The sequence below is a fragment of the Hippopotamus amphibius genome, chromosome 2 (assembly GCF_030028045.1).
Source record: "Hippopotamus amphibius kiboko isolate mHipAmp2 chromosome 2, mHipAmp2.hap2, whole genome shotgun sequence".
Lineage (NCBI taxonomy): Eukaryota > Metazoa > Chordata > Mammalia > Artiodactyla > Hippopotamidae > Hippopotamus > Hippopotamus amphibius.
In genome coordinates this window covers 192168388-192187285 of record NC_080187.1, presented here as the reverse complement: position 1 = coordinate 192187285, position 18898 = coordinate 192168388, and the positions used below count along the sequence as shown (strand labels likewise).

General features: G+C 34.9%; 2 protein-coding genes across 2 annotated transcripts in view; one reads left to right on the top strand and one right to left on the bottom strand.

The window, feature by feature from the left end:
* The window catches only part of FAM227B (family with sequence similarity 227 member B), a 170638-nt gene that overhangs the window by 57108 nt on the left and 94632 nt on the right, over positions 1 to 18898 (top strand). The gene's annotated exons all lie outside the window — the stretch shown is intronic.
* The window catches only part of FGF7 (fibroblast growth factor 7), a 62125-nt gene continuing 54802 nt past the window's right edge, over positions 11576 to 18898 (bottom strand). The window contains exons 3-4 of the mRNA XM_057722720.1: positions 13712 to 13815; positions 11576 to 12689 (exon numbers count right to left, since the gene is read on the bottom strand). Of these exons, the coding sequence (XP_057578703.1) occupies positions 12495 to 12689; positions 13712 to 13815 (299 nt within the window). The 3' untranslated portion in view covers positions 11576 to 12494. The remainder of the gene's footprint in view (positions 12690 to 13711; positions 13816 to 18898) is intronic.

Here is an 18898-nt window from a genome sequence, read left to right as displayed (position 1 = left end):
GATAAGGGACATTTCCCTGAATTTGGCAATCTCTCCTCTGTTTCAGATCGCGCTTCCCCAGGGTTTGGGTCCCGTCACTTTCCTTTCTTCTTCTCTTTCTCCTTTTTTTTTCCCCCTCTGTCCTACCCAGTTATGTCAGGATCTTTGCAGTCCTTCCTGGAGTCCAAGGTCATCAGCTGGTGTTCAGCTGGTTCTCTGTGGGAATTATTGCATCTTTTGATGTATTCCTGATGCATCTGTGAAGAGAGATGCATTCCTCGTCCTTCTACTTTGCTGCCATCTTTCCCCCTCCCCTGTATCTTATTTTTTTATACACATCTTTTTTATCCATTCATCTCTTGGTGGACACTTAGGTCACTTTCATATTAGGGCTATTGTAAATAATGCTGCTGTGAACATCAGGGAGCATTAATCCTTTCAAATTAGTGTTTTTGTTTTCTTTGGATATATATAGCCAGGAGTGGAATTTCTGGATCATATGGTAGCTCTAATTTTAATTTTTTGAGGAACCTCCATACTTTTTTCCACAATGGGTATATTAATGAACATTCCCACCAACAGTGCACAAGAGTTCCTTTTGTCCACATCCTTTCCAACAATTATTATTTGTTGTCTATTTGATGATATTTGTTCTGACAGGTTGGAGGTGATATCTCACTGTGGGTTTTGATTTACATTTCTCTGATGGTTGGTGATATTGAGCATCTTTTCTTGTGCTTGTCTTCTTTGGAAAATTTCTATTCTGGTCTTCTGCCCATTTTTTAATCAGGTTGTTTGTTTTGTTGACATTGAGTTGCATGAGATCTTTATATATTTTGGATATTAACTCTTAGCAGGCATATCATTTGCAAATATCTTTTCTCATTGAGTATGTTGTCTCTTTGTTTTGTTAATGGTTTCCTTTACTGTGCAAAAGCTTTTAGTTTAATTAGATCCATTTGTTGATTTTTGCTTTTGTTTCCCTTGCCTGAGGAGAAAGATTCAAAAACATATTCTTAAGACTTACATCAAAAATATATGCCTATGTTTTCTTCTAGAGTTATTGTTTCTCGTCTTACATGTACATTTTTAATCCATTTTGATGTTTTTTCAATATGCAGTGTGAGAAAATGTTCTAATCTCATTCTTTTACATGTAGCTTTCCAGTTTTCCCAATGCCACTTATTGAAGAGACTGTCTTTCCCCATTATATACTTTTACCTCCTTTATCATAGATTAATTGACCATTTGTGTGTGGGTTTATTTCTGGGCTTTCTATTCTGTGCCATTGGTCTATGTGTCTGTTTTGTGCCAGTACCATGCTGTTTTGATTACTATAGCTTTGCAGTGTAGTCTGGAGTCAGGGAACATGACATCTCCAGCTTTGTTCTTTTTTTTCAAGATTGCTTTGACCATTCAGGATCTTTTGTGGTTCCATAAAAATTTTAGGATTATTTGTTCTAAAAATGTCATGGGGTTTTTTGATAGGGATTGCATAAAATCTGTAGATTGCTTTGGGTAGTGTGGAAATTTTAATAATATTCTTCTAATCCATGAACATGGGATACCTTTCAATTTCTTTACATCATCTTCGCTTGCCTTCATCAATGTCTTATAGCTTTCAGAGTATCATTAAGTTTATTCGTAGGTATTTTATCCTTTTTGATGCAATTGTAAAATGGGGTTGTTTTATTGTTTTCTCTCTCTGGTAATTCATTATTAGTGTACAGAAAAGAAATGCATTTCTGTATATTGATCTTGTATCTTACAACATTACTCAATTCATTTATTGGTTCTAGTAGCTTTTTGGTGGAGGCTTTAGGGTTTTCTAAATATAGTATCATGTCATCTGTAAATAGTGATAGTTTTACTTCTTGCTTTCCAATTTGGATGCCTTTTATTTATTTTTCTTGTCTGATTGCTGTGGCTAGGACTTCCAATACTATATTAACTAGAAATGGTGAGACTGGGCATCTTTGCCTTGTTCATGATTTCAGAGGAAAAGCTTTCAGTTTTTCATTATTGAGTACAATGTTAGCTGTGGATTTGTCATAAATGGCCTTGATGTTGAGATATGTTCCTTCTAAACTAACTTTTATCTATTTCTTCCTGCTTCAGTCTTGGAAGATTGTTTCTAGGAATTTATCTGTTTATTCTAGGCTTTCCAAATTGCTGGCATTTATCTGCTTATAGTACTCTTTTATGATTGTTTCTGTGATATTTCTGTGATATCAGTTTTAATTTCTCCTCTTTCATTTCTTATTTTGTGTCCTCTCTCTTTATATTAATGAGCCTGGATAAAGGCTTACCAATTTTATTTATCTTTTCAAAAACCAGCTCTTGGTTTCATTGATCTTTTCTATTTTTGGGGGGAGGGGGGGTCTCTTTTTTTTTTATTTCCACCCTGATTTTTATTATTTCCTTTCTTCCACTGACTTTGTACTTTGTTCTTCTTCTGATTCCTCTAGATAGTTGGCAGGTTGTTTATTAGAGATTTTTCTTATTTCTTGAGGTATGCCTATATTGCTATAAACTTCCTTCTTAGAAATACTTTAGCAGCATCCCATAGATTTTGGAAAGTTGTGTTTTTATTTTCATTTGTCTCAAGGTGTTTTCTGATTTCTTCTTATTTCTTTGTTGTTCTGTTGGTTTTTTAGTGGCATGTTGTTTAGTCTCCATGTGTTTGTGTTTTTCCCATTTTTCTTCCACTAATTGACTTCTAGTTTCATACCATTGTTGTTAGAAAAGATACCTCAACTGTTTATCGTAGTTGTAGTTGATTTTATAATTTTTGTCTTTTAATCTTCATACTAGCTTATTTAAGTGGTTGATTCACAGCCTTTACTGTATATTTGCATTTACCAATGGGATTTTTCCCTTCATGTAATTTCTTATTTCTTATTATAGCCTTTTCTTTTTCACTTAAAGAAGACCCTTTAACACTTCTTGTACAGTCAGTATTTAGTATTGATGAATTCTTTTAATTTTTGCTTATCTTAGAATCTCTATATCTCTCCCTCAGTTCTGAATGACAGCATTGCTGGGTAGAGTATCCTAAGTTGTAGACTTTTTCCTTTCAGCATGTTAAATATATAATGCAACTCCTTGATGACCTGCAAAGTTTCTGCTGAAAAATCAGCTTATAGCCTTATGGGGTTTCCCTTGTATGTAACTTTATTTTCTCTTGCTGCCTTTAGAATTCTCTAAGTTTTGCCATTTTAACTATGATATGTCTTGGTGTGGGTCTCTTTGTTTTCATTTTCTTTGGGATTCTCTGTGATTCCTGTACCTAGATATCTCTTTCCTTCTTCATGTTTGGGAAGTTTTCATTATTTCATCAAATACATTTTCTACCCTTTCTCTCTTCTCCTTCTGGGACCACTATAATATGAATGTTCATACATTTGATGTTGTCTAGAGGCCCCTTAAATTGTTCTCATTTTTTAAATTTGTTTTCCATTTTGCTATTCTGATTGTGTGATTTCCATTATTCTATCTTCCAGAATGTTCATGCATTCTTGTGTGTCACCTAATCTGCTGTTAATTCCTGTAATGTATTTTTCATTTCAGTTATTGAATTCTTCAGTTCTGACTGGTTCTTTTTTATATTTTCTAGTTCTTTCTTAAAATTTTCATGGTGTTCAATCTATTCTTTTCCCAAATTCGAGTAGCATTCCTATTACTATTGCTTTGAGCTCTTTATCATGTAGATTGTTTATATCTGTTTCATTAGAATTTTTTCAGGGGCAGTTTCTTGTTCTTTTGTTGAAACATATTCTTCTGTCTTCTCATTTTGTTTAAATCTCTCTGTCTCTATGAAATTAGGTGAAACAGTTACCTATTCTGATCTTGAGGGTGTGTCCTTGTGTGGGAGTGTCCCTAAGCAGTCTTCTTGTGCCCATCAGCTTTGTTGGGTGGCTGTACCTGAAATGCGCAAGGGCCAGGTCTTTCCCTGGGGTGTGCTGGCAGACACCACCTTGATGGGAGGCAGGGCTGGAGTTGGAGGGACTGGAGCCAGAGCCAGCTGCAAGCTGGGGCTTCTTCTTTGCTCAGTGGCCATCACTGCTCTATCAGGGGTGGGGTCAGTGTCCAAGAGGTTAGAGCAGGAGCCCTGAGAGAGTTGGGTTTCTCCAGGGTTTCTCTGCCTTGGTCTAGGGGTGGCTGGGGCCTGAGGGCTTGGGGCTCTGCTTCTGTGCTGGTTTCAGTTTTCCCCTATGTGCTTGCCTTGGTTAGAGGTTGGGTCAGGCCAGAAGGGTTGGTGCCACACTACTGAGCTGGCTCACTCAGTGTGGGCAGAGACATATGCTTGAGAGTGATAATTGTTTCTGCCCTGGAGCTAGTCTCACTCCCTCCCAGGTCTGTGCACCAAGGTGCATGCTGGCGATGGCTGCCAACACCCTGTGCACCCAATTATACCTCAGTTGGGACTTGAACCCACAATCTTTTAACTGAAACCACGCAACCCATCTCAGGACTTAATGAAGTTCAGGTTCTTTATGTCTCAGCACAGGAATTCAGTGAGAGACAAAGTGATAGGTGAGAAGTAGATTTATTAATATCCTCTGTAAAGAGGTTGCAGGAAAATGGAGCATGAGAGAATGGTCATGTCCTAGGTCTTGGGTGAGCCCCTGGGATGGGCCCATCAAGTGATTGTCTTTGGCTCCACACAGCAAAGAATTCAAGAGTAAGCCATAGTGAAGTGAAACCAGAGATACAAATTCCATAGACAGAATGTTGTCCGTATTAGAAAGTGAGAGCAGCCCTAGGAGTAACACACTCCACAGAGTGTGGGGTTCTCAGAAAATGAGAGAGGTCCTGAAATATGGGGTACTTAGTTTTTATGGGCTGGGTAATTTCATAGGCTAATGAGTAGGAGGATTATTCCAACTGTTTTTTCTGGGAGGGGGTGCTTTCCAGGAATTGGGCCACTGCTCACTTTTTGCCCTCTTTTGGTCAGCCTCAGGACTGTCATGGCACCTGTGGGTGTGTCATTTAGCTTGCTAATGTATTTCAATGAGCATATGATGAGGCTCAAGGTCTACAGGATGTTAAATTTTCCACTATCTTGGTCCTAATTGGTTCTAACCAGTTTATGTAGTATCCTCAACAGCTGGGTAATTCTTTTAAAGTTTGTGCCCTGACCCCTTCCCACATGTCTCAAAACCCCTCACTCCCCAGGAAATATCCCTGAGCCTTTGATATAGCCCCCTCCTCTTCTGTGTCTTCTGCTAAGGATGCAAGTCCTGACCAGATCACTTCTCCTCCCTTACTACCAGATTCTGTGTGAACCTTCTTCACAGCTTTGGTTGTAGAAGAGCCTTCCTGCTAGTTCCCAATGAGAGTCATTCTGTATGTAGTTGTAGCTTTGATGTTTTCGTGAGGGGAGGTGAGTCCAGCATCCTCCTATACTGTCACCTTGAACCCACCCTAAGATGGTACATTTCTATTCATTTGCAAGAACTACATTTATATATTGCCTAAATATTGGAATAATGCTTTATAATGAGGTGTGCTCATTATTCTGTCACTGAATTGGAATTGGTTTATCCATTCATTGAATGAATATTTGCTGACGGCTTACTCTGTGCCAGACACTGTGAAAGGTGCTTGCGTTATGTAAGTGAACAAAATAAATAAGATCCATTTTTTAAAATTATGGACTAGTGAGGAGAGAGAGACAATGGGATAAACACAGTGGACTAAGGGAACTGTAAGGTTTATAGTGAGCAGTGAGAACATTGGACGGGTAAAGTGGAGACAATTGTTTGACAGCTTTGGATACTACTTTAAAGAGTTTAAATTAAACCCAATAGGCAGTAATCAGCTAACATGGATTCTTTAACCGACAACTCATCAAAGTAGTATTTTAGGAAGATTAAGGAAACAGGTAGTATCTGAGATGGGCAGGAACTTGAGACAGAGGAATGATTAAGGAACAATCACTAAACTCTAAACATAAGGTAATGAGGTTGTAGAAGAACCAAGAAAGACATACATCTGAGACGTTGAAAAAGAAGAGGCTAGCTAGGTTTTGGTGATAATGGATAGTCAAAGAGAAGTAGAGATAAGAATAAAAGCTGACTAAATTTTAAGCATAAATTTTAGGGAAAATGTTTATCTACTCCCATGTACTGAGGGTTGTAATATGTATTGGGGGAAAGCTTTCCAAAAGTCATATTTGCAATTTGCATTTTTAAAGGATTTTTTGGTCTAATAATTGTTTCTTATAATTATTTATGTTAGTGAAAATTTTTAAACAACCAAAATAACCAACGATAGGAGATCAGTTAAGTAAAGTCTCATCTAGCCTAGCTGGACCCATTAATTGATTAACTAATAGAAACATTTTAAAGTGGAGACTCATTAAATTGATATATATATTATAGGCATATATATACATATGTGCCTTAAATATTTTCTTTACTTCAAACATAACTATATACATTCATTTATGAATTTTTTATATGGGGCTATTATCTTTTCCATATCAATGGGCCACTCCACAGTCCACTCTAAGAATTTTGGCTTTTATTCTGACTAATATGAAAAACAATTGCAGTTTTGAATAGAGAAATTGAATTTTCTGTGATATGATATAACAGAATCACTCTGGCTGCTCTGTTTGAGGATGGACTGTGATGTGTGTGTGGTGGGGGTTTGGAGTGGGGGGAGAGTGTCCTTTGTGCACTTTATACTCCATAATTGTTTCATTGCAAAAACAATTGTAGCTCTCTTTCCAGTGTTTGCATTTCCCTTTAGCCCCAATATAGCAAAATATGGAGACAGTAGGAAAATCAGGGATCCAAGAAGCATTGTAGACTTTAGAATCATATAGAAAATATGGAATTAGGTGGGAAGCAACATAAGGCTTTTCAGGGTGTTTAAGGAAGAAACAAAGATGAAGAATCAGGTATAATTCCTAAGAAGTCCCCCCTCCCCCTGCTGCCATCATTTAGCTAATTGGTTCTCAAATGCATAGGCCCATTAGAATCTCCTGGAGAGCTTTAAAAATACCATTGCCTGGGCCCCATCCCAGATATACTGATACAATTGGTTTGGGGTGGGGTCTAGGCCTCATTATTTAAAAAAAAAAAAAATCCCAGGTGATTCCAATGTGCATATTGCATTAAAATCAATTGTTTTTCAAGTCTATTTAGGTCTTATCCACATGTGGTCTTGGGTAACTTGTGACTGATTACCTCTACTATTAAAGACAAAACTCTATGGCTTGAGGAATTTCAACTGGCAGCTATGATCTAATTCTTTTGAGCTAGGTAGATGGAGGGAAGGGTTATCTTCATGTTGGGTCTGAAGGCAGGGTCATTTCCTTCATGTAGAAGCAAAGTGATATTTTAGTTTTCCAGCATTATTAAGAGATCTAAGGAGGCACAACTCAAGCTAACAGGCATTCCAGACTATCCTATGTGGCATTGTACCATAAAGTATCCCTCAGGGAAGGATCAAGTATGTTGCCGTAGAGGATATACCTAGTTCGTCTTTGCTGAATGGCTCACTACTGAAGGCCATGAATTACTCCTATTAGGCCCTAAAGAATCCTGTCTTTGTGGCAGTGTCCTTAAAAACATTGTTTATGACTTGTGTTAGTCAGCCTTTAAGATGATCTCCAGTGATTCCTACGTTCTGGTTTGTATGCCTTTGTTAATTCCCTTCCCTTGAGTACAGGCAGAAGTGATGGGACAACATTGAAGATTAGGCTATAAAATATTGTGGCTTCCATTTTGGGCACTCTCTCATTCACTCTGATTCCTTTCTCTGTGGGAAACAAACTGCCATGTTGTAAGTGGAGCTATGGAGAGGCTCAAGTGATGAGGAGGTAGTATTTCAAACCCACAACCAGTGACAACCTAAGGTGGATCCCTCTCCAAGCTGAGCATTGAGGTAACAGATAACTACAGCTCTGGCCAACACCTTCATTGCGGCCTTGCAAAAGATTCTCACTAGAGATGCCTAGCCAAATCATGCCCAGGTTCCTAACCACATTAACTATGAGATAATGAAAATTTGCTGTTTAAGCCATTAAGTTTTAGGATAATTTGTTACACAACAATAGATAACTAATACATGGCTGGCTGGATTTGTCAAGAGAAAGGCTATCCATCTTCAAGCTAATATTATTCATCTCACATTTCAGTTATTAGAATATAATTTCTATTGATATGAAAAGAAAATAAATTTTTATCATCTCATAAATTCAGCTTGAATATTTGGAAACTGGAACCACATAATAATCAGGAAGTATAAATATATGAGACATCTTCTCAGGTGAGAGTAAATACAGGGATTATTGGGAAGAGACTAGGACTTTTCTCTATTGTTTTCTGGCAAGTCTTCTCAAGTTAGAAAGTAAGTTTTTTTGACAGAACATTCAAAGTTAGAGGATGAGTGGAAGCATATGTGGGCCTGAAGGAACATCACCCTCATTGAAAGTAGTAGCTCTGCTAGATAAACAGAAGTGGAATAAAGCGTAGCCTGGGGGAAGGGCAATACAGGGGTAGGAGATTGAGATACAAACTATTATGTATAAAATAAGCTACAAGTATATATTGTACAACACAGGGAATATGGCCAATAAAATAACTATAAATGGAATATAACCTTCAAAAAGTGTGAATCACTCTATTGGACACCTATAACTTACATAATATTGTATGTCAGCTATATGTCAATAAAAAACAGTAAAGTTTACACAAAAAGAGTAGCTTGGCAGCAGTGCTGAATAGACATGAAGTTTTAATGAACTATGTCATATTAAGATATGCATTAAAAACTCAAATCAGAGACCAATTAATATATATTCTCTAAAAACTCTGTTTTAAGGTGATCATAGAAATGGTCAAGGCTGATAATCATCTGGTATCCACAAGTCAGTCACAGTGGCCTGAATCTATTCTAATAGAGCAATGTATATTCTGATTGACCGGTAACCACTCATACTGGTCATTAAATATTTTTAATGTCACTCTGGTTCATAGTAAACTGTGAATAAAGTTTTGGTTTTCTTTAGCCACGTGTCATCTGTGTATAAAGTTGAACTATGAGAGGTGCAGGATCTCCTGTGTCTTATGCACGCCGAAGTATACGGCAGTGGGATAGTAGTGTAAATGAAGCCACATGATAAAGCTTACACATCTTTCTGACGCATCACTTTTTCTCACTGGTGTGAATTTTATATTAAAGCAAACAAATATATTGTGGAATAAAATGCAGAAATCACATAAGTTTTAAGAGAAAGATTTTCAAGGAAATTTGAGTCTTTGGTGGGCTACCTTTGCATTATTCCTTAAAGTCTCATTCTTTACCTCTAATATTATTCGTATTTCAGTAGAAAATTGTGAGAGGCACTGATTTAGGGTATTTGTGGTTACAGAGTTGCTTTTACTATAGCTGTTCCCATAGTCCATCTCTGTGTTCTTTGCCATTTTAGAGAACCAGAAGGGCAAACTCCAAGAGATGGAAACTAAGAATTTATCTCCAGCATTCCTTCTCCTCTGTCATTAAGTTGAATTTTAGCCAACTCAAAGGCTCATAATTTATATTATAGCATTTTTTATGTAAAAATGTTTTAGTTCACTAATTGCATTGAAAGTATCTTTTTTATTACTTCTTTTGTTAACATTTTATATTCTTCTATTTAATTTTTTCCTTCCTAATTCTTGGAAACCAATGTATTTAAGCAATTTTCTCTTTCAAAGAACATTTAGAAAAGGTTACTCTGTTTATCTGCCTATTTTGTACAATGCTCTCCATAAGTAAAGAGATGCATTTAAAAGTTGGATAGGAGTCAGAATTGGAAATTTCATCATTTTTTTCCTCCTTTTGAGTCAAATCATTGCAGTATAGACTATTATATATCAAGTGAAGTGCCAAAACATGTCACATTTGCATGCAAATGTAAAGGTTATATCTCAATAGGAATAATTTTTTTAAATGCCACCAATTAATAATCCTAATCATCGAAGAGTAGGAAGTAAGTGCTGAGTGACCTAGACTCTTGTGGCAGCTCTGAATGTAACCAGCTATATGATTTGGGATCTATTACAATCTCAATTTCCTGGTCTACAAATGAATAGTAAGGACTAAGGCTGCTTGCAACTTTAAGGTTCTTGAATTCCAAGTGTATGTAACTAGTGCAGAATTTATTTTCTAAAATTTGCATGTTAAGTGTAAAAAAGGGGTGAGGGAGTATAAAGAATTATAAGCAACTGTTTCTAGAAACACTACTGGTTTGAACTTACTGCTAAATGTTGGTTAATTCAGCCTTGCTTTGTAATTTGTTCGTTAACTATAACTCTATAGTCAGAGTGTTTGGTCTTAATGTAGCTCATATCATATATACATACATTATTTCTTTTTAAATTTCCATATAATCATTTCACCCTAACTGTTTAAAATAAAGTAAGGCTAGTCTCATTATGAATTTTGTTTGATATTCAAACATTAAGTGAGTTCATACAAAAAATTGGTTATGAACAGATACTCTGCTAGGCGCTAACGAAAGAAATATGAAAAACATAGGTCCTCAAAAAACAAAATAAAATAGGTCCTCTTCTGCTCTCAATATGTTCATAAGACCCCAGTAACAGAAGCCTGATCTAGGAACCTAGGCTAGCAAGGCCCTTGAATCAGATAATAGTTAAGAATTTCATTCGTGGCATTTCCCAGAGTATATCTGAGGAAGGGCAATTCTTTCTAGCTCCCTGCAGCCTCGTCATGTAGGTGAGCCACAAGAAAATCAAATGAATCTTTTATTTCTGTTGACTTAACCTTTTCATATAGCTCTCACCTATAAATGTATTACCAGATAATATTTGTATAAAATAAAGGAACTTAAATGACAAATATTTTGAAATTAAAACCGCCCTTGGTAGCATACCATCAATTTAATTTAGATAAATGTTGGCCTTCTATTGATGAACAATAAAGTGCTACCAAGATCTGCCAATGGAAGAATTATGAAGTAGAAATTTATCTTTCCAATAAGTCCATTATCTGTAGCCTGACCTCAAGCCTTCATTGCTATTCAGGGCCTCAAATCCCTAACAATAGACTCTACTTTGGGCATTGTGCTCTTGCCATCTAACAGGAAAACAACTTTCAGTGCTGCCATATTTTGAATGGCAGAGATTTCTAGAGATTAGAAAAACTGCTAACTTTAAATATGCATAGTTTTTAAATATTGTACATTTCTACTCGTGAACTCAAATATAGTTTAACTTTAAAATCCTGTAAGTTCATTTATCTTCAGTGATTTTACTTATAAGATCCAATTTAGTTGACAAGAGTATGTGGCAAAACATATTTCACATTTTTGTATTGTTCCCTGTGAGACGTCTATTGTAAGAATTGCTGCAGGCTGTCATTTTTGTCTGCTGTCCAGGATTTGCTGGCCCGAGTGCTGTGTACTAGACTTGGTGTTGGTCATGAGGGGCAGGGGGAACTTGCAGTTGAGCCAGACGGTTTTGTTATTGCTTTAGAATTAAAAGCATATGAAACAGATACAGCTTATTAAGGTTGTTTTTTTTTTATAAATAACATAAACTTAAATAACAAAACAGTAAAGTTCAAATACAACTTAAAATAGAGTTTAATGCTGTAACCACAGGAAAAAAAGCACAATTATTTGTGGCAAGAACATTATTAAAAGCCATATTCCCAAATATGAATTATACAAAAGATAGATTATGTTACTTGAAGGAAACACAAAAGCTTTTTGAATTTTACTTTTAGGGATTATAAAATGTTATTTTGTGTTGAGTGAGATGAAGTACAGTATTATCATCATTATTGCTATTTTATATACAAGATTTTTGAAAACATCCTTTAAGCAATACTCTTTCAATTGGAGCAACATTAGGAATTTCGTTCTTGTTAATAGGTATAAGCATGTTCTAATCCTATACTCTTATAAAACTACCTCTTTGATTCATTTCCATAATAGAATTTTTGAGAATATTCCTTTTTTCTGATCAGAGTTTAAGTGGTTCATAATTTTTCACTAGAAAGCATTCAGATACTGCTCATCTTCCGTAGTAAATGTTGGCTTGATTATCTGACAAATCATTCCAGCAGCCTTTAGGTCTGACACATCTTATATAACATCCTCTGCATTATTATTATTATAGCAGCCATTTTATAAGCAGATAGGAATATTTAAATAATCATTATCAGATAATCAAATCTAACATACTCTTAAGGGTAAATTAATTTAAGAAAAAACATTACTATTACTAACATCATGATTGTACAACCAGTTTTACAATTTTTTACAACTTTTAGTTACTAAATCTGATTTTTGTGTATATTTTTTCAAATCTTTCTTTAACGTAGTCTCTTAAAATAAATGTAAATGCACAAGTCCAGCTTGATCAGTTTTTCAGTAGTTTTCCAGCCTTTCTTGGTTACTTAAAAAGAAAAAGAAAAGAAAAAAAAGGAAGAAAACAGTCCACTTATAGAAATCTCCCTGCTGGAACTGGTTTCTTGTATGCCATATATGATTAGGTTATTGCCATAGGAAGAAAGTGGGCTGTTTTTTGTTCTTTCTTCGTTTTTTTCCCTCTTACAGGAACCCCCTTTTGATTTAAGGCAACAAACATTTCTCCTCCACTGTGTGTCCATTTAGCTGATGCATATGTGTTGTAATGGTTTTCCAGAATTAATTCTTTGAAGTTGCAATCTTCATTGCATTCTTTCTGCAATGAAGAACAACAAACAACATTATCCAAATGATTTTTGGAGGGACTCAGACAAAGAAAAACAGTAATATTTGGTAGAATTAAAATATACATGACTTTGTTGAGCAGGTATAATGCAGCTTATTATAGTTAGCATATTTGAAAAAAAGATTAAATTTTTTAAAAAAGATAAAATGATACATATTTAGTTATGCAACAGAGCTTCAAACATGTAGCTTTTTGGCAGTCAGTTGCTACTATTCTTCAGTATTAAGAGCTATTTCCCCCTAATTAGCAGCTCTCATTACTATGCCCAAGTCACTCTTTTCCTAACACTGAGATTTTGATATAATTAGCCGAGCCTCTGCCTCCCTCAGCTGAAGAACATATTTCACAACTTTTCATCATTTAATATTACACTGCCTATGATAGTGATGGAAAATAAAAATTAATTTGCCCATCCATCCAACCATTCATTCACTTAAACCTATATTTTTATGTAGTCTGTGCCAGGAATACAAAGGAAAGTCAAATATACTTTATGATAGTGGGATGAACTGTTACAGATTTCATATTGTAATAAAGTGGGAACAGTGGGAATGCTTACAGTTCAAAGCCCATTATTGTGAGATTTATGTTGATAAACAAACATCTGGATTTTTTTTCCCCAAGAATTTTCATGTCAGCAAAGTGCAAATTGGGTGAACTTTAACAAAAAGAGCTTTAATACTGACAGATGGACATTTTAGATTTTAAGAACCTAAAGTGCAAATGGAATTTTAGAGCTGGAAGGATCCTGAGAGGTCAGTTAATCCAATTTGTTTTAAAGGTGAAGAAACAAAAGTCCAGAGAACTTTAGCTAATTGTCCAAGGTCATACAGGAAACATTTTTTCTTAATTCTTAAATAAAATGTTCTAATGAAATCAATGAATTATATAGTTTTAGAGGAATTAATTTCATTTTTACTTTTCAGAAAGGGAAGATATTATTGACAAAAATAAGTTTGAGAAATTAAGTCTAAGCTATAAATTATCAATACCTTTGCATAGAGTTTTCCTTCCTTGTTCATTGCAAGATAATATTCACTTTCCACTCCTTTGATTGCTACAATTCCAACGGCCACTGTCCTGATTTCCATGATGTCTGCAAGGAATCACAGAAAGATGTGTCAGTTATTCTCTCAGCTTTGCAGACTATCGAAGAAAGACTATTTGTTCTTATTTCTGTTTCAATTGTAAGTTAAGATTGTTAATGTCATTATTTACTCAGCCTGAAACCCCCATCCACCCATAAAATGCACACACAAACATCAGATTAGTCCTTATTAAATGTGGGAAGTGCAAACTATTGATTTTTTTTTTTATTTTTGTAGATAAAGATATTTGGATTCAAAAAAACTTACGTATTTGAATTTAGCTTTTTCTTCTCTAGAATTATATTTCTAATTTACTATAATAATCATAATAACAAAAATACCTAATGTTTATTGAATTCATACCACATGCAGAGGATTGCTTTAGCACTCATGTATTAATACATCTACTTATCACCAAGACTATAAGGCAAGTATTCATATTATCCCCAGTTTACAGATCAGGAAGCTCAGGCACAAAGAAACTAGGTAATTTGCCCAAATCCTCTCAGCTGGTAAGTGGCAGAAGTGGAATTGAAACCCAAAAGGTCTGGCTCTTAATCATTATATAATGCTATGAAAGTATATAATTAGCTAACATTTTTAATTTTCTACTTAAACTTTATATTAATAATTACTGCTAACAGAATATTTCTTGAATATACTGAAATTGAATAAAATTCCAATTAAAGCAATTGTGAATTATGGTAAACAGAACTTACTTCCTTTGAAAAAATTAAATATTTTATTTTGTTTTTTTTAATTTTTATTAGAGTATGGTTGACTTACAATGTTGTGTTAATTTCGGATGTACAGCAAAGTGAATCAGTTATACGTGTATCTACTCTTTTTTAGATTCTTTTCCCATATAGGCCATTACAGAGTATTGAGTAGCATTGCCTGTGCTATAGAGTAGGTCCTTATTAGTTATCTAATTTTATATATAGTAGTGTGTGTATGTCAATTGCAATCTCACAATTTATCCCTCCCCCCTTTCCCCACTGGTAACCATAAGTTTGTTTTCTATATCTGTGAGTTTATTTCTGTTTTGTAAATAAGTTCATTTGTACTATTTTTTTAGATTCCACATATGAGCAATATCATATATTTGTCTTTCTCTGATAACTGACATACTTAATAACTACATTCAGCAAGTGATTGCCTTCAGATACCTACCCAGGTATACCTATATCTATAAGTTGTATACATCTATACATCTATAAGATGTATAGCCTACATCTATAAGTTCATTTGTACCCTAAAAAAGATTAAATATTTTAAACTGATGGTGAGATTTTTGATAATGAAAAGACAGTCTAAAACCAATTTATGAATCCTGCTCATAAAATATTTTATAACTTTATACCATTTTAATTAATTTTTTAACTATTGTTGAAATTGCTTTTACAATTCTAACTAAATACAGTAAAAGAAAAGCTCAATTTTTTAAAACAATGTAGAAATTAAGTTTAGTGGACCATTTTATGTAACTACTGTTAATTATACTTTCAACTTGAGGCATTCTCTTTCTTGCACTTAACATAATGAAAAGAGAATTCCAAGTGAAAATTATCTGCATAAAATAAGTTTCCAGAAGCTGTTCTCTAAAATATTCACTTAAGTAGGGGAAATTCTAATTTTTTCTTCCATGCCTTCATTTCATCTTCTTATTTATTCTCTGCCTTCAGTTTTCCTATCTGGAGAATAAAATTGTTACCCACTTCATCAGAATTAATGTAGCCTAGTTAATATGTGTCATCTGTTTTGGATATATGCTTCATATAGAAGCCATTTTCCCACTATACTATGCTTAGCACTAGTCAGAGCTCATCCAGTTCAGGGTTCTACAGCTGCTGCTCATCTAGAAATTGAGATCTAGAAAGAAAGAAATGAAGAAAATGCAAAGGAATGGATATATATCTTTTAAAGTATTTGTGAAGCATTGTCAGAATCCATAGAACTCTACAGTAGTTTTAGGATACAAATTAAGAAAAACAGCACTAGTTTCTGAACTCCAGAAGTTAAAATTTAGTATAAACAGCAAAACACATATATAGACATATGTAAATACACCTTAATTAAAAGAGAAGAAAATTTTTGGGAAACACAGCCCTGAAGGAGAGGCTAAGGGAAACATTAACAATTGCTTACAAACATATGAAGGATGTGATTCTGATGCACTCATGCACAATTCAGCACACCTTCAGTGAGAGCCAGTTCTGTGCTAGGCTCCATTCAGAGACAGCCCTGCCCTCTTAAAGCACTTTATCTAGCAGCTAACTCTTCTTGTTGTTCAGTAAAGGAAGACCAAAGGGAAATAATTTCTTATGCAGCAGAATCCAATTAGGTTAAGTTTATATCAATACGATGAAGAAACTAAAGAAATTCACTGATTCACCATATTTGTAATACCTTCAAAATTGAGTAAATATATCTATTTAAGAACATAGGGAATAATTGATTTCTAAAGATCTTACCACTGTAAAATGTTGTGAATAAGTCTGTTTTTTCCTTTCCTTCTAGTCCCTTTACTCCTGTTATTCCCCTCTTTATTCAATATTATATTTTCTCTTAGTTGGAAAGGAGAGTACTGATGTGTAGGCTTAAAGTATCTTTCATGCTCAGCTTTATTTAGGGAATGAAATCTATCATGTTTGCTGGCTTTTTCTTTTATAGACCAACTGTCTACAAAATATAACTGTAGAGTGATAGAGGTATTGTTAATTATGATATGTGGACACTTTCCCTTCAGGTTCAGTCATGACAATATATTCACATTATCCCATCTCTAAACCCTTTTCCTCTATCCCATGCTGCCCATTGCCCACCATATTTTTGTTGTACTTTGATACTCAATAGATGATAAACATTGTTAATCTTATCCCTCCACACATTGGGGTTAAAGACATCAAAAAATCTTTAGATTTTTAACAACCCAGTTAAAAAATGTGCAAAATATCTGAACAGATACATTACCAAAGTAGCTACACAGTTGGCAAATAAGCATATGAAAAGATGTTCAACCTTTGAAGATTCTACTTTTAACCAGGATGAGGACAGACTTGAAAATGGCAAGATTCCTGACTCAGTAATATTCTTAATTGTTTGATGTATTTAAAAAATCATTTCGCTAGGAAATCAACAGACCTACAAATAGATTGTTTGGGAGAGCATTAAGTAGTATTCGCAGAATTAATATGTTATCAATCCTGACTTTCTGATCTGTTTTGCCCTGCGTGCTATGCCCTTTTGTATTCAAGAAACTCAAGAATGAAGAAACTAAAGTCATCGTTCTTTCATTCAAGTGGGAAGTGGTGTTCCTACAGATCCACAAAGATATGTAGAAGAATTAACTATGTAAGCTTATAAACTCCTGCCCTCCAAACCAAAAGCCAGGGAATTGCTCAGAAAATATAATATAAAAATATATAGTGTGCAGATATTAAGTCAGCTACTAAAATAAGTTAATTGTGCGTGGTTTTTTGTCTACAGTATAACTATTGCCTTATATAAGAAAACTGTAAGGGTTTTTTTGAATCTGGATTTACGTTTAAGGGAAGTTTATGTGTATATATAACACAGTAAATTTGTTCCCAAATATGTAAGGCAGGTTACATGGGTGTATTAAATTGTTAACATAATGACTGTGGTAGCATAATGACAGAGTTCAAAAAAATAAAAGTGATCAGCTCACATAATAGAACATGAAAAATGAAACATGTCAAGTAAATTGGCCATTTAGCCTCATTAACAATATTTTTGTCAACAATATTGTCAACAGTGCATCAATTTATTCCTTGGGATAGTGGTGCTCAACATTTTTGGCACCAGGGACCGGTTTTGTGGAAGACAGTTTTCCATGGACGAGTGGGGCGGGGTGGGGGAATGATTCAGGCAGTAATGCAAGCGATTGGGGGGTGGTTCAGGAGCGATGGGGAGCAGCAGATGAAGCTTCGCTTGCTCACCTGCTGCTCACCTCCTGCTGTGCGGCTGGGTTTGTGGCAAGCTGTGGACCGCTACCAGTCCATGGACCACTATTGGTCCACGGCCCAGGGGTTGGGGACCCCTGCCTGAGGATGTCTCCCTTACAAACTAGGGAATATGCCCAAAATGGCTTTCCTGGGGGTTTTTTTTCTGTGGTTTAATGATTCATGAATTTACCTAAACTTTTTTGGCTATTTGTTATTTAAGCCTGTATTACACGGAAACTTGGTATAAACTGCTATTACATTTTTTTAGAATTCTCCAACATCTCCTTCCAGTATTTTAGATGTTTCCTTAATGTATTTCAAAAATTAATGCTAATTCTTTGTTCTTATCACTAACAGCATTTATGATTTTAAATTGTTTTAACTTTCCTGTTTGAAAAAAAAATTTTATTAAGAATTTATTTTTTAGAGAACTTTTACGTTCACAGCAAAATTGAGGAGAAAGTACAGAGATTTCCTGTATACCCCCGCCCCCACACATGCAGAGCCTCCCCTGTTACCAACATCCCTTAGTGGTACATTTGTTGTAATTAATGAACCTACACCGACCGTCATTATCAGCCACAGCCCGTAGTTTACTTTATGGTTTACTCTTGGTATTTGGACATATATCCATCATTTTTGTATCATACAGAGTATTTTTACTGCCCTAAGAATCCTCTGTTCTTGGCCTATTCATTTCTCTCTCCCTTACCCCCAATTCTGATCTTTCCACTGTCTCCATAGTTTTGCTTTTTCCAGAATGTTATATAGTTGGAATCAGAGAGTATGTATCCTTTTCAGAGTGACTTCTTTCAGTTAGTAATATACATTTAAGTTTCCTCCATATCTTTTCATGAGTTGATAGCAGAAAAAAAAACGTTCTTAGTGTTTCATCACGTAGAAATCCCCCCATCCCAGCTCCTTGAATATTTCTTTTCCCTGAGCCTTTTAAGATTTATATTTAAAAGTTTTGAGGGGGCATATATTAATATAGATAGATATTCTAGCATGATAACTAAGAATTATTTTAAAGTTGAAAACAAGTGGAAGCAGTGGCCTAATGGTTATAGGCCACTCAGAACATTTAATTTTGTCTTCAACTAAATGTGCTTTCTTGGGCACA